This window comes from Aulonocara stuartgranti, assembly GCF_965226115.1.
Source record: "Aulonocara stuartgranti genome assembly, chromosome: 4".
Lineage (NCBI taxonomy): Eukaryota > Metazoa > Chordata > Actinopteri > Cichliformes > Cichlidae > Aulonocara > Aulonocara stuartgranti.
Genome location: NC_138942.1, coordinates 38,125,770 through 38,142,649, shown reverse-complemented (window position 1 = coordinate 38,142,649; position 16,880 = coordinate 38,125,770). Strand labels below are relative to the sequence as shown.

At 41.5% G+C, this 16,880-nt stretch overlaps 2 protein-coding genes across 8 annotated transcripts in view; both read left to right on the top strand.

The window, feature by feature from the left end:
- LOC309704922 (NACHT, LRR and PYD domains-containing protein 12-like) overlaps nucleotides 1-16,880 on the top strand; it is a 191,542-nt gene that overhangs the window by 74,066 nt on the left and 100,596 nt on the right. The window lies entirely within an intron of this gene.
- LOC309704945 (protein NLRC3-like) overlaps nucleotides 1,475-16,880 on the top strand; it is a 39,162-nt gene continuing 23,756 nt past the window's right edge. For both annotated transcript variants that reach the window (XM_082530465.1, XM_082530464.1), the window contains exons 1-4: nucleotides 1,475-1,644; nucleotides 6,144-6,279; nucleotides 15,228-15,377; nucleotides 15,484-15,597. In XM_082530465.1, coding sequence (XP_082386591.1) covers nucleotides 6,170-6,279; nucleotides 15,228-15,377; nucleotides 15,484-15,597 — 374 coding nt within the window. In that variant the 5' untranslated portion in view covers nucleotides 1,475-1,644; nucleotides 6,144-6,169. The remainder of the gene's footprint in view (nucleotides 1,645-6,143; nucleotides 6,280-15,227; nucleotides 15,378-15,483; nucleotides 15,598-16,880) is intronic.

The window sequence follows — 16,880 nt, the reverse complement described above, 5'->3', positions numbered from 1 at the left end:
ACTATATTCTTCATTTCCAGTTAATACTTGTACAGCTGCTGTTATTGTGTATATATTTATTTATATTTAGATTTCTTCATACATTCTTATATAGTTCTATATTGTGTATTTTGTTGTACAGTTATTTTATTTTCAACTTTAATTTATATTTTATTCCTTCCTAGTTAAATTTACCCTTTTTAATTTTTCATATTTATTTCCTATCTTATTCATAGCCTTTCCTTTTTTGTTTTCTTTAGGTCACGAGCAGTTGTCCAAGCATTTCACTACATATCGTACTGTGTATGACTGTGTACGTGACAAATAAAATTTGAATTTGAATTTAAATAAGAATTCATTCCATCAGATTTAACATTAGCAGCACTTGAGACTCGGGACATTTCAGAAGTTTTTAAAACATTCACCTTTGCTGCTGAGGCTGCTATTTCAGTTTCTAAGTCAAGCAGCTCCTTTCTTTTCTTAAGCTGTATTTCTTGTTCTTCCAAAGCATGCTTTTCTTTCAACAACCTCTGTCGAACAAGAAGGGCAGCCATGTCAGCTTCTGCCATTATGCGTGCTGACAAGGCAGATTAAACTATTGAGCCACTGAGTTTGCTTTTCCTACAACTTCTGCTTGCAACATTAGAGATGCTATCACTTGGATTAACATCATCTATCGTAGTGTGCCGTTCTGTTTGAAGCCTTTCAATCTGATTCTCCAAAGCCTTAGCAGTAGGTTTCGGCTGTCTTTTCTTTCCATCCACATCACCACATTGTATTAATTGGTGTGTCTCCATTTTTTTCAAAACATTACAAAATCCAAACGCTGAACTGCACCTATGCCACACAGCCTCATTCCAACACATCAACTTGATGACATTCCCTTCAATAAACCTTGGACACACACAATTAACAGGAGCAATATCCCCCACTATCTGCCTATTAAACCTAACTAACTCAACCTAGTCTTCCGTACATACTAGCGGTGGGTATTTATGTACCTCCATACCGTCAGATGTGAGGAAGACAAACTGTCTTAAACACAAACTGCGGCGGTACTCCCAAGCCAATGGCTTCAGCCGCCTGATGCACAATAACTAGAAAGAAAATCAGTACAAGGCCTTGTGCAGCTGTACTGCTAAAACCTAACAGGGGAATAAGACTCCTGAAAGAAATCTGTATTGTGTAGCCAAAGGCTTAATCTAACAGCGTGTCGACAAAGGCAACAGCAAACTATAAAACTCTCACCAATAAAACTCATCTATATATAAATAAGACAATAAAACCTACAAAATTTTCTGTTGACAATTTGTTGCGGCTCCTCCAACCTATGGTCGCGGCAGGCTAAACATGAGGACACCGATGACGCGCAGCAATGAACACATAAAATACACTGTAACATTTGCTCCTTTTATTCCACATGCAACTGTCCAATATACAAATCAGCACATGGGATTAACTATTAAACAAATGCACTCTGTGTGGCTTCACGTGTTCTGTTGATGTTTACATGATCGAAATGACTTGAACACAAACAAACAAACAAAGAGGAAGACCACACCGGAAGGAAAAAACTACAAGTCCCAGCATCCTCTGTGTTTAGGGCGGAGCAGTGAAAGTGAAAGCCTTCAGAGTAGCAGGAGGAGGAAGGTGGAGCTGAGGCCGGTCAGTGTTAACATGAATATGTTTCTTCTTATGACATAAAATAATTCCACGCTGTTCGTGTCTGTGGGTGAAACGTGAGGCCGGTGGGCTCCTCTCAGCACTTTCTGTCCACTCCGTTGATTTCCTGTAAGTAGAGAGGAAGTGAAGCGAAGTGCGCAGTTTAGCTGAGCCTCCGTTTAGTGTGAGAGAGCAGGAGGAGAGTGAGAGCTGTGCTGAGGCAGGGTGAGTGTTAACACCGCTCTGACCTTACTGTGTCTCTGTGGCGGGAGCAACAGGCTCCGTCAGTGGAGGCAAAAATAATCAGACTTTGGTTTTTCAAAGGAAACAACTTTATGTCGGAAGTTCCCGCACGCTCATTGGATAACGGTGTGTCAATCGCAAGTTATTAGCCAATGAGCGTGCGGATTCACAGAAAGACCCGCCTTTATCACGGGACTTTAAAAACAACAATGGCGACAGAAACTCTGTGAGTGGAGTTCAGGGTGACGTTATGAAACTGTGACGTTTGAGCCACTTCCTGTTCTCAGTCCCAGCGTCCTGATCACCGAGGTTTCTGTTGCTCTGATATCTGATATTGATTATATCGGTAAACAGGCTGTAGGCAGAAACATCAGGTCTGTTCTTCCTACCTCGCTTACTACATCCAAGACCAAATCATCGCCCTAACTTTGAGCTCGCTAATCCGGTTCTCCGAACACACCTGTTGTTGACGATCAGTACAGCTGGATGAAGTCATGTGAGATCACTGGGTGTCGTAAAAGGGGCTACGCATCGATAGTAGAAACATTGATCGGCAACCCTCTGATTGGTCGGCGAAAATGTCGAAGGAGCGCGCTCGGTATTTTTCGGCAGCAGAGCAAGAACTCTTGAGTGAGGGATTTCAGGAGTTTCAGAGTTTAATTAAAACGCAAGGGAACACTGCAAAGGCTGCAAAAGCAAGGAGAGAGGGCTGGCAGGAAGTTGCTGACAAATCAAACTCGTAAGTAATTTAATAATAACAATAATAATAATAATAATAATAATGGATTTGATTTATATAGCGCTTTTCAAGGCACCCAAAGCGCTTTACAATAGCACTATTCATTCACTCTCACATTCACACACTGGTGGAGGCAGCTACGGTTGTAGCCACAGCTGCCCTGGGGCAGACTGACAGAAGCCAGGCTGCCATATCGCGCCATCGGCCCCTCTGGCCAATACCAGTAGGCGGTAGGGTAGATTTATCATATGACACGATATTATCCAATATTATATTACATTATATTATATTATAATATGTTATATTATATCCTCTTTCACATTAGAGCCACAACAGGACCCACGGGAACAGGTAAAAGTGAAATATAAGAATATTCTACAGAATGGTAATATTTATCACTTATATTGCTTTTAGTCTCTTGGAAAGAGACCCTGAAATAATCTGTTTGTTTGTTTATAACAGCAACCAAGAAAAGGGCAGAGCAAAAAAAGACAGGTGGTGGTCCTGCACCCCCTCGTCAACAAGTTGGTTAAGTGAATAATACCCTCACGGGAAAATCGATATCTCTCTATGAGCACACTGTCGCGCTGAGCTAAAGGATCCTGTCTGTCCCGCAATATACGCTGAATTCTGAGGACTCTCCTTATCAATCTTGCACCTTCCACAATGGGTTGCTCGCGTAAACGGACAGGACATGGCTGCGACAGGCTTCCCAAATCCACCTTCGCTTTTATAGCCGTGGTCTCTCATCTTGATTACACGAAGTAATTTACTATTACTACTCTGAAATATGAATTACATCTGTAATAATCACATACATGTAATAGAATGTTAATAGTACATTTCCCTTTTTTAGGAAATGACCTGTATGTATCTGTATGGAATCAATAACAGGATCAGGTGCTGCATTATCTTTAGTTACATTGATGTTATTTATTTATGGTGAAACAGTGGTAAAATATCGCTGTTGCTTTCGTATAAATGAAGCGGACATACCTGAGTGGCTGCGATCTAATCCTGTTTACATAAAGTAAACCTGCTCGGGACCTGCTTACGGCTCTGTTGCTATGGCAGCAAGTCCCGGATGAGCTTCGGGGAACCGAACGACCCAAGATCACGCGAAATCGTCAGCAATCAAATCCAGCTAACTTACTTAGCGAGGTACGAAGAACGGACCCCGGGGCCCTATTTCAGGAAGCCGGTTTAGAAAACTCAGAGTGAAAAACGATACTCAGGGTTGAGTAACCCTGAACTGTCCAACTCGGAATATTCGGTTTCAGAAAGGCTGATAACAAGTAGTTCAGTCAACGCGGAGTTGCTTTAACCCCAAGTTAAACGCGCGCACGAGGATACATAAAGCCCTGATTAGTGGAGCACAGATTAAGCGAGTCACCATGGAGACGGAGGGAAAGAAGGCGCGGTCAATGCATCTTACAGCGCTTGAGGCTGAAATTCTGATGGCAGCATATGCCGATAACATGCAAATTTTGCGGAAAAAAAGTAACACAGGCTCAGCTGCAAAAGAAAGAGAGCATGCATGGCAAAACATAGCCGACAGAGTCAATGCGTGAGTGTTAATTTAAACATTGATCTAGGGATTTCCACCCATTTAACACGTTATTTTATTATATTTTATTTTATTTTTTATTTCATACATTTGATTTTGTGACGTGATGTGAGCGCAGGTGCAACCCAACAGGCCCCAAACGTTCCTGGCAGCAAGTAAAAATGAAATATAAAAATATAGTCCAAACAGGTTAGGTGTAATTGTATTATGAGCCATAGTGCTTGGTCTGTTTGTCCCATGTAAATCAATTGCAGTTAGAGGCTACATTAATTTCCCCTCTGTAAGCACTTATTGAAATTATCTGAGCACATTACAAGTACATATTTGCTTACTCTGTATGCTCAAATGTGACCCGTTATAGCCAACAGAAAAAAAGCGGAGGCCCGAAAAACAGGTGGGGGTCCTCCACCACCACCACTCACAGAGGCTGAGCAGTTGGCTTCCACATTTGTGATAATGTTGGCAGCATCACATATGATCTTCACAGTGCAGAGAACACAAATTAGCATCCATTACTATAATGAAATAATTTGTTAGTTTGACATGCTACAGGGAACTATGTACCTGTACATTAATGCTGTGGAAAGACTTCCTGTTCACATAGTCTCCTTCATTTACTGAAGGAGCAATGATTGGAATGTGAGTGCCATCTATACAGCCAATCACGCCTGGGAACCCTGAACATAAATGTAAAATTTAAGTAGTAGTTCAAGTATCACCACATCATGAATTAAGTTTTGTTCATCCTGCTACCTGCAATTTTGTGGCATCCCTCTTTGATAAATCTTGTGGGTCTATGACCGGGGAACACCACAGACGAGTACAGGAGACGTTTCAGTGCAACTGTAACATTCCTGACTGCCCGACAGACGGTAGCCTTGGAAACGTGCTCAGCATCACCAATATTATACAGAAAGCTCCCGTTTGCAAAAAACCGAAGTGCAATACAAATAATATGTACAGAACTGAGAGGATGTCCGCGATGTGTCACATGAGCAATATTAGGCCTGAGGATGTTGTTCAAATAAATTATAGATTGTGCTGAAAAACGGTAACGTTCACACAGGAAATCATCAGGAAATGATAAAATGTCCAAAAGCGCTCTAATCACTCTCTCCCGGCGGAGAGCTCTGCGGAGAATTTGGGCTTCACGATCTACTGGCTCTTCAAGGAAGGAGCACGCCATGTCTGACACTTCCTACAGTCAGGTTTCTGACAAAGAGGCGGAGAAGGTCAGGGTTAGTTGAAGTAAACCTGCTAGGGGGCAGGTTAGCTTCACGGAGTGTGTCGTCATAGTAACTCACTCAGAATTAATCTAAACTCGCTTTGTGAAACCGAAAACCCAGAGTTTTCGTTAACTCAGGGTATACTTACTCAGAGTTTGCACTAAACCGGCTTCTTGAAACAGGGCCCTGGTCTCTTCTGAAAACTGGCTTTATTTTTTCAAAGTAAGGGAATATCTGTGGTGTGATACCGCGGGCTCATGGGCTAAGGACTTGGATTGACAAGTCAAGCGCAGATGATTGTGTTGTTTCTTATAAAGGCTTGTGTGTGTGTGTCTTCCTATGTGTGTCCTTGTGTCAGTGGAACTGAATCAGTGTGTTAGAGAAAGTGCTCCTCTGCTGTGCCGTCATCGTGTGGATGCTTCTTTTAAAGTTGGAACTCATGTTTTTATGATCTGCTTCATTTCATTGAACCTTTATTTCTAACCATGAAGTCCCTTTGAGGTTACAGCCTCCTGGTTAGGTTTAGGCTGTTATTGTGCTTCAGGCTGAAACATGAGGAGTAAGGAGTGGGGCTGGTTAGCCCTCATGACCCTCACCATAACACATACGTCACAGGACAGTGTTTACCACAGAAACTCCATGAAATGATCAATGAGAACTTTAGAAACCCGTCAGTGTGATGCTTCCAGTACAACAGCACCTCTGAGTGTGTGTGTTTGCCTCTCAGACTAACTCCACCCTGACATCAAGAAGATGGAGGAAGAGGATGAAGCAGGATCTGCAGCATCCAGCTGTGTGTCTGTGAGGAGTGACTGGTCCAAAGGAAAACCTCCAGACTTCAGTAATGAACCTGCAGCAACAATGTAAGAGAGCTGCTGACTCATTTATTCAGTGTAAATAATGATTTTTGATGCAATGGAGAAGAAAAATGACAAAAACTGTTTTAAAAATAAGGATTAAAATATTACAAACTATGTTTTTGAGTTTCCTGATGTAGTACAAAAATATATGAACATAACTGTATATAGGGCAGATATTTTACGGTTCTTTTAGGCAGCACCAAAAAACAAAAAGACTATTTTTAAGCTGTCTGAGGTAGTGAGTCAACATGTCACACTGGGTCAAAGGTCAGGGAGTAAAAGTGTGTTTTAAAGGAGGTTTAAAAGCAGCGAGTGAAGGAGCCTGTCGAGGTAAATCGTTCCATAACTGATCAAATTCAGTTGGTGGACCTCTGTGTGAAATCAAGCATCTGGTCCACAGAGAGGATAACCCTCACATGGGCTGTACAACATTATATAGTGAGACAAAAACAGAGATTATCGTAGCCATGGCTCTCTCGCATGGACGTGGCAGTCTTGCTGTCTGCTGCGAATCCTCCCCGTACCTCCGTGACCTCGTCTGGTATCTGCTCCCTCCTCTGTAAGAGACAGTAAAGGAAAACACGTCTCTGCCTAGTCTTGAAAATCTCATCTTATCATCCATTGTTCTTCTAGGGCCTCTTCTTCTTGTGGCCTCAGCTAACTGCTAATATTTAAATGGCTAACAATAACATGTGTGCCAGCCAGGTTAACATTTGTGATGAACTATGATTAATTAACTGATGTTGAAACTGGAGCTTTACTGACCTCTGAAATTCCTCCTAAAGTGTTATTCAGTGTTGTGACAGTCAGCTGCTTCAGCTGCTGCTGGGATGGGCTGTGGCAAAGAGAGCAGAGAAAAACTCTGATTTTCTCTGCTGATGGTTTCTGGTGTTTGGGTCTGTTTTTCTGTATTTATGCAGATAAAGTGTAAACTCAGATGAATTATACCATCAAATTTTAAAGGAAAATATCAGAATGAGCAAGTTGGGATTAGTATCTTGCCCAAGGATATTTGACACGCAGACTGGAGGAGCCTGGGATCGAACCATCAACCGTCCGATCAGTAGGTGACCAGCTCTACCTCCTGAGCTACAGCCACCCTGATTCATCAGATTTGAGGTGTTACCTCCTTTGACAGTATCACAGTATCAGCTTGAAGCACTTGTTGCTGCTGAGTTTGCATCTTTTGCTGTGAAGTACAGCCAGACTTTTGACCGCTTCACCTTGGACATTTTTAATCTGTAGCTCTGCTCTAAAAGAACGTACGCACCTGGACCCGCCTACTATCCTCGGAAACGTAAAATGATTGGCTAGAATCCAAAGTGTATGACATCTCAGGAAAAAAAGCACTGAAATGTGCGCTGCTTTTTGGTCTGGTTACTACCGTTTATGTCAGAACTGGTGCCATAATGGCACCGGATACCGGTACCCATCCCCAGTTAGGAGGCAATGGTAGAGAAGGAAAGACAGGAGAGTGGAGGTGATGTATCTAAATGCATCTGAACAAAGCAGAAGTGCACACCAAACTCAACGGATAGTCAAATGTAGAATCACAGAACAGAACTGCAGGCTGAGTTTGGATGTTTGACTTTGTCTTTCACTCCTCTCTGTGGCTCACACACACAGTGACGTCAGACACATTCACACTCACTGTTTCATCTGCTTTGTGCACAAACTCATTACTTTCTTCCTTCAATGATCTACATACTACGTGCTGCCCACTGAATACTTTGCAATGTATTTCATCTCGTTCACACACAAAATAGGCACCAGTGAGAGCTCTGGCCTCCTTACATATTGGTGGAGAAACCAAACGCTCAATGCCCTCAGCGGCGGAGGAAAAACCTCCTTTCAGTGGAGAAACCATCCTTAACCCTCCTTGAAAACTGGCGAAGAAACCAGACCTCCTTATGTATGTGTGTGTGTATATGCATGTGCTTGAATGTGTGTGTGTGTATTTGTGTTTGGAGGTGCGTTTGTGTGACATCCTGCTCACCAAAAGGGTAATAAAAGCAGGAAGCTTATTAACCAAGAAAACAGAACCTTCAGATAGGATGTCCCCATAATAAAATGTGAACTATGATTCACATTGGGGATGTCCCCCACCAGCAGACTGGTTGCGGAGGAAACAAAGGAATGTCTTTGATCCTGCTGCTTGAACTAAGACTTACAAATTTAAGTAACAATGACAACATTTAACAGTTTGACTCCAACAGCTGCCAGCTGGAATTGAAATGTAATTTAAATGAAGGATTGAAGGTTACTGGGTTTTTTGAATGTAGAGATCACATGAACGTATATGAATTGTATGATATGTCTCTTCTATTGTTCTATTATCGTACTCTGTTGTTGATTGTGATTGGTTTTATTTCTTTCTTCAGTGGTTGTAGTGTTTTAATATTTAGTCATTTTTTCCATTATTGTAATTGTGTATAAAGTTTAATTTGAATGAAAGTTACACTCAAATGCTTTCAGTGTTGCTGTGTTGAGTGTTTGCATGTTTAATGTTTGTATGGAAGACACAGAAAGACATGTGACTAAAGAAATCTGTGCTAGAGGGACATTTCAAAAAAATAGTAGAAAACAAAACCGATGATGAATTCTTTAGAGAATTTTCTGGAAATCTTTTTCTTTCTAAACAGAATTCAGAATATTGATGTTTGAGCTGGAAGCTGTTTCTACAGGATCCTGATGGACACTCAAAGGTTTTAGAAAATGTTCTCATCATTTGTTTACAGCACAATATCAACGTATGTAAATCAAAACAACAAAAATGCACAAGTGGTGTGTGAGAGTACAAATTCTAGAATCAGAACTGCTGATTTCATTACTCTTAACTTTTAAAGGCAGATTTTGTATCTGAGAGCAGGGACACTTGCTGTGTTCAGTGTGACTGTAAATTCAGGCTACCCTTGATTTAGTAGTTCGATGTTTTTAAACTGTTTCATTTATAAGGCTCATTAAAAGCCATTTGAACAGAACATTTTTGTATTTATAACGAAAAGTTTTAGAATTATTTTTGTGGTCAAAAAAGGAGGAGAAACAAACGGAGGGTGTGTTGTTCAGGAAGTACAGACTGTAGCTCAGCAGGTAGAATTACTAACTGGAAGGTTGGAGGTTTGATCCCTGGCTGCTCCAGTCAGCCACGGTATCCTTGGGCAAGATATGGAACCCCGACTTGCTCTCCGATGCATCCATCATAGTGGCATTGTTAGAAAAAGAAGTGCTTGTGTGAATGAAGCACGCTGTATAAAATGCTTTGACTGCTCATATAGAAAAGCAGCTTATAAGAATTGGTTCATTTTCCAGATAATTCCACTAGTAAGACAACAGACATTTGGGAGGCTTTCTCTGAGAGTAACACTGAAAGTCTTGCTGCTCCTCCACAAAATGAACTCTTCAGTTTAGATTTGATTAAAGACACAGCTCAGCTAAACACAACTCAAACTAATCTACACTATTTTTCTTTATTACGCAGCATTTTTTATAACTATTTCCAGATGTTTCTAAAGATGAAAACAGAATTAAACTCCAGCCTGATCCGTTTCTGAGGTTCCTGACTCTGAACGTCCCTCAAACGCCTCTCTGATCGTCTCCTTCCGTTGCTTTTACTTTGGCTTTCGTGAATGTTGTGGCGCAGTTGATCGTCTCCATGTTAAGGTAATGTTAGCAGTCGGTACTATTTTCCTGGCTAACATCAGCTGTGTGCAGCTTAGTTTCAGCATAAATCTGCTTCGTTTTATGTGAGATCAGAGTCTGGGAATGAGACAGAAACAGTTAGTTGATGATCAGCAGCTCAGAGTCGATGTTACTGTGGATCCACTGACTGATGACTGTAGGCAGCTTCTCCTGCCTCCATCAGTCTGTTATGGAAGCTCGTTTCCGCCACAAAAAAGGATCCATTCTCGAAATTTCGACTTGTAACTCGAAATTTTGAGAAAAGTAGCTCGAAATTTCGAGTTAGTTCTGCCAATCAGTAATCTACGTAGAATGCGCACTCAAAACCGGATCGCAACAAATCTGCACTTTCGAGAGTACGTTTGCTGATATTAACGCCATGTGATTCAGCTAATAACAGAAGGATTTCATCATCTCTGAAGCCACACGGAAAATTATCTGCAATTTGTGCATTTATGACTGGCTGTAATTCTGGTATCTTTAGCTGTAGCATTTGTAGCTGAGGGCTTCAGCTTCCGGGTAACAAGGAAATTACGTCATTCACGTAAATTACTGATTAACAGTTAGTTTTCTCAAAATTCCAAGTTAATAATCAAATCAAATCCATTTATTTTTACAGCACTTTTCACAGGATAAAACCACAAAGTGCTTCACAGTAATATAAAACAGAAATACATAAAATAATCAAACACACAGCACAAATCTAATTAAAAGCTAATCTAAATAAATGAGTCTTAAGCTGCTTTTTAAAAGAATAAATACAGTCAAGTCAAAGTAAAGATGGAGGGAGAGCACTCCACAGCCTGGGGGCCACCGCTCTAAACATCAGTCTCCTCTGGTCTTAAAACGAGTTCGTGGGACTACCAACAGCCTTTGATGAGAAGATCTCAGGCTGCGAGAGGGAGCGTGGGGCTCTAAAAGATCAGAAATGTAAGCAGGGGCATCACAAGTCAAAGCTTTAAAAGTCAGTACCAAGATTTTAAAATGAATTCTGAAGTGTACTGGAAGCCAGTGTAATGAGCGTAACACTGGTGTAACGTGCTCTCTTTTTGGTGTCTTAGTTAAAAGCCTTGCAGCAGCATTCTGGACTAACTGAAGAGGCTCAAGATTCCTTTTGCTCAAACACAGAAAAAGGCTGTTACAATAATCTAAGCGAGAAGAAATTAAAGCATGAATAACCATTTCTAACTCAGACAGCAAAGTTCGCAGTTTGGAGATGTTTCTTAGCTGAAAAAGGCAGCTCCTAATTAACTGTGAGCGTGTTGTTGTAGGGACATGGCAGAACCAAAGATCACACCGAGGTACCTGAGGCTCAGCTGAACAGATGAGCCGAGAGAACCAAGATGCTGTTTGATTAGAGATATCTGGTTGTCGGGGGCAATAATTAATGTTTCTGACTTCTCAGAGTTCAACTGTAAGTAGTTGTCACCAAGCCTCTGTTCAATGGAAGCTAAACATTTAATTAAAGAGGACAGTTTATGGACTTCCATCGGCTTAAAAGAGCAATAGAGCTGAATATCATCAGCATAGAAGTGATAAGACACCTCAGGGTACTGCCTAATTATAAGTCCTAGAGGTAACATGCACAAAAGAAATAGAATAGGACCCAGAACTGAACCCTGCGGTACCCCACATGTCAGATCTTTAGAATGTGACATAAACCGATTCGCAAAAACACTAAAAGATATGTTGGAGAGGTGTGACTGAAACTACTTCAAAGCCAGACCAGACACACAGACTACGTCCCGGAGCCTGTTAATCAGGATGGTCAATGGTGTCAAAGGCAGACCAACAAAACCATGACTGAGGATGCTCCGGAGTCAGCTGACATCATAATGTCACTAGAGACTTTAAGTAATGCGGTTTCTGTTGAGTGACTTTTACGGAAACCTGACTGAAATTTGTCATAAATTTCATGTTTTTCTAAAAAAGTGGTAAGCTGATCTGCAACTACTTTTTCCAGAATTTTGATAATAATGGAAGCTTAGAGATAGGCCTATAATTCTTAAGCTGAGTTGGATCCAAACTGCTCTTTTTTAATATCTGCTCAACCACAGCATGCTTACAGAACGTAGGGACCACACCTGTTAAAAGAGAGGCATTGCATATCTCTACAATAGAGCGGCCAATGGCAGAGAGAGCATTTTTAAACAGCCCAGCAGGTAGAATGTCATTTGCACAAGTGGTAATTTTCATTTTATCCAGCAGGAGTGAAAGGTCATGTATGGTCATTGGGTTAAACACTGACAGTAAATGAGGGGGAGGTGGCCCAGAGACACAAACAGATGGTATTGAAGAGCCAATGCTCATACAGACATTATTAACTTTATCCAGAAAGAAATTCAGAAACTCATCACTCTCAGATATGGAGGTCACTGGTACTGGGTGGACCACGGGGGAAACAATAGAGTTTATGGAGTCAAACAGTACCTTGGAATTTCTCTTGCTTGATGATATTAACTGAGAAAAATATCCTGATCTGGCTGTTTTTATGGTTTCATGTAAGGAAACCCAAAGTTCCCTAAGGTGGAGCCTGTGAACTTCGAGTTTGGTTGATTTCCAAAGGCGTTCTACTTTCCTACAGATTCTTTTGACCTTCCTTATGTCATCATTTATCCATGGATAAGCTCTATTTGAGGCAGCAATCACAGATTTCATAGGTGACACTGAATTTAAAATCTCCAAGCAGTGATTATTAAAACACTGTGTAGCAACATCAGCATCAGTACAGCCATTGATCGCATGAGGGTCCAACAAATTAGAAAACTTCAAAGCAACATCCTGATTTATGAACCGCTTATGGAACATGAGATTAGAAGGTGGTGCGTACAGAGGGAAGACTAAAAGTAACACAGGAATGGTCACTCACTTGTACGTCTTTAACACAGACATTAGTTATGTCTAAGCCAAGAGAAAACACAAGGTCCAAGGTGTGGCCTTTAACATGGGTGGGTCCAGAGACATGCTGAATGAAACTAAAAGAGTCTGTAATGGATAAAAAGTCAGAGGCCATGCTACAGCTAAGATCATCCACGTGGAGGTTGAAATCCCCAATCATTAAGACTTTCTCCAGTTTAATAATGGAAGATAAAAAGTCCGTAAAATCTTTAATGAAAACACCAGCGAGGCCGGGAGGGCGGTAAATTAAAACACAATAAAATATATCTGAAGAACCAACCTTAAGAAGTTGTGACTCAAAGGAAGGGAAAAACTCAGAGTCCATAGTCCTGCAAGTGAAATTGTTTCGGTGAACAGCGACCAGACCACCACCACGACGGTCCAAACGCGGAGTCCCAATGAAGCGACAGCCGACCGGGCAGAGCTCATTAAGGTGGATGAATTCATTCTCCCGCTGCCAAGATTCTGTGAGAAACATGAAGTCCAGACTATTACTGCTAAAAAAGTCATTCAGTACAAATGATTTGTTGGCTATGGAACGAGCGTTCAGGAGAGCGATCTGAAGCGGAGGTGACAGGCTGACGTCATCAACAGCTGATTGACGGGGAATTGACAGCAGACACCTGGAAAGAGGACGTAGTCTCCCGGTACCTCTAGCTGTGGAATTGTGGTCTTGTAGAATGATAGGCCAAAGTGAAAACATCCCGCATCTCCAGACAAGACGCCGATCCAGGTAATCGTTCTGTTCGCCCGTGATGAAAAGCCGGCTAGGTGGTAACCGATCGGCCTTATCCGCGTCCTGGAGGGGAACCGGTACCAAATACCGGAGACGTTCTCTACCATGGAGCGGAAGAAATCCCCTCTGTCGGGCGCGTTTCCTTTTAGCCTGGACACCAGACCTACAGCCCCTTCTAGACGATCTCCTTAACCTTGTTCTTGCTCCTGGGTTATTATTTGGAGCTAAGAACAGGTACCGGTAGTCGGGAGAGGGAGGAGGGCAGACAAACGGCGGAGGGAAAGCCTGGTGGTAGCTCTGCCAGCTGTCAAAAGTTTTTTCCATACATATTTTGATACTCAACAATGTATGTGAACTGTAGATCCGAGTAGCAATTAGACCTTCATGATATATCACAGATGAGATGAGAAGATAAAAAATAATATACTGAAGCAGTCGGCAAAAACACGGAGCAGCAACAGCGGCCAAGCCGAACACAGGCGCCATGTTGCAATTCCTACGAGTTACTGATGCTCGTAGGAATGGGCGTCAGTAACCCTTTTGACTGCTAATAAGTCGAAATTACGAGAAAATAACTCGAAATTTCGAGTTATGGATCCTTTTTTTAGTGATGGAAACGGTCTTCCAGTCTGTGGATGTTCATTACCTGCTGACAGTGAGACAGGGGTGGCCTAAGAGTTGCTTTTCAGAAGTCGCTGCCAACATTTCATCTATAAAATGCATTTCTCTGCTCGTTCGCTATAGTCTGCTGTCGGATTTGTATGCAGGTTATTTTCCTTTTTCAGTTTAACTGGTGATATTCATTCGTGTATTGTAGGTGAATGTGCTGATGCTAGATCATAAATTCCGCAGAGTTAGTAAACTGTCCGTTTTTGTTCAATAATTCCTGTTTCATGTTCAAACCATCAGACAGAAACTCTGCGTTTGTTTTTATGTTCTTCAGCCTGTTGTTCTTGAGGTAATCTGTGATGTGTTTAATGACCTCTGAGGGTCATTTGAAGAGAAACAGAACTTCATCTTTAGAGCATAAGTGGGTTTTTGCCCTCTGTATGCCCGCGGTCAGGCTCTGTTTATTGTAGTATAACACTCATAGGACACGGTGTCCTGCTGCACACACACTGCACACAATGACAGCTGCAGAGTTTGTGTCTGATGTATGAAGTATGAAACACTGTTGGGCTAAAATCTGGTCAGAATGAATCCAGGTGCAGGTGTGTCAGTTTAGGACCACTGGACTAACATCCAATTGAACACAATATAAAGTGTATTCTGTAGTAACATCCTGGTGTTGCAGCAACAGTCAAACTCAAAATCTCAATTTGAACAAAGTTGGTAAAATGCTTCAGAAATTAGTAAAATACTAAAAAGTGTCTTGATGCTCAATCATGCAGTAACTCCCCAAAAAGTTGATTCTGTTCATCTGGATGTTTTCAGCAGCATGGATCAGTGTGAGGACAGAGAGGAGGGAGTGCCTCCCTCTAAAGCCACTCTGTGTGGGGAACATGAGAGCCAGACCAAAGCTCAGAGTTGAGATGACCATCTCTAACTGTCCATGACTCTTCTCCATGTCACAGCTCAGCACTCACATCACTGCTCCATCATTATTCACACTCATACCTCTGTGTGTGTTGTTTTAAAGCCCAGAGCTGTGGGGCGTACCAGGCTCAGCTGGACATAACCCTGAAACTAATCCAGAACCTGGACCTGAACCCAGCTGTGTTTCCTTAAAGAGCAACATGTCGACGGATATCCGTGTAAACTTTAACAAAAGACTGTTATGTGACAAAGAGTGAGTACATTATTTTTATGAGATTGTTCATCATGTCTTTAATTTAATATTTCCAGTTTTTCCTTTCTGTCTCATGAAGCTGTTACATTTATTGTTTTTCTTTTAGGATCAATAAGAGGCCAGAATCTCCTGGACCTGAACCCAGCTGTGTGTCTCTAAAGAGCAACGAGTCGAAGGATATTCCTGTAAACTTTAAAGGATGTTCTTCTGCTGCTGAGAGGTAATGTGTGTCTAGATGTTGTTCCTGACTCTGTATTTTTGAATAAATCCTCATGTTTAATATCAGCTCAGCTCTTTTTCACACACATTTCTTTTTTTTTTTTGGGCTCAGATGGTGTGATTTATTTATTTATTTTTCAATATATTTTTATTGATTTTATAATTGAGCAGTATACAACAATCACCTTCAAAATAACACAATAGAAGGTGGACGGCAAGTCAACAAGGTGGTAATACAGCATACATGAATGTTAAGACAGAGTATATTTCACTTAAGTTTATCCATCAGGCTAATGACTGGTTGCCAAATCTTATAAAACACTCTCTCGGTTAGACAAGGTAAACCTGATTTTCTCCAGATGGAGTACATTTCCAAATTCTCTCAACCACATTTCGAAGGTAGGAGGTTTATCAGACTTCCAGCTTTCTAGCCACAAGTGTAGTCATTGACACAACCTGCGTCTCTGTCTTGTCCCTTGCCCATCCCGGTTCAGACACCCCGAACAATGCTGCAAAGGGGAACATGGGACGTTCCTGCCAATGGCTTTGGTCAGAAAATCAAACAAATGATTCCAAAAAAGCTGTAGTTTTTGGCATTGAAAGAAAAGGTGAGATAAAGTTCCTCGACCACTTGAACACTTAACACAGAGGGCTGAAACGTTCTTATATATTTTTTCCACTTTAGTGGGAGAAAAATGCAACTTATACACAACCTTAAATTGGATCAGACTATGTCTAGCATTTATAGAACTACAATATATATTCTTTATGCACTCTTGCCAGAGATCATCAGTAACATCCACCCCCAGTTCTTCCTGCCACTGCTCCCTAAAAGTATCAGATGAAGGACTGTATATATCCAGTAAGGCCCTGAAAAAGCGAGACACAGCACCTCTAGTGTAGGGCTCAACTGACACGAAGCTGTCAAGCACTGAGTTTCGAGGAATCAAATTGTATTGTGGAATAGATGGTTTGATGAGATCCCATGAGATCCCTCTTCCCTGCCATGTCACAAACGTGATGTCCTCCAGCCCAGGCCTGAAGGCATGATTGTTACATATTGGAGCATCCACATACATTTTAGGAGCCTTTACTGTGCCCAATAGTTGGTTCCAGACCTTAATTGAATTTTGAATCACAGGATTTCTGCCATATAGTGTATTCTTCACTTTTATCGGGCTATTAAGCAGGGCTGGAAGACAAGTTTGTCTACAAGACAGGTGTTCCATCATCAACCATGAAGGTTGTCCTTCCAAATCAGCACCTGGAGTGCACCTTCGCCAA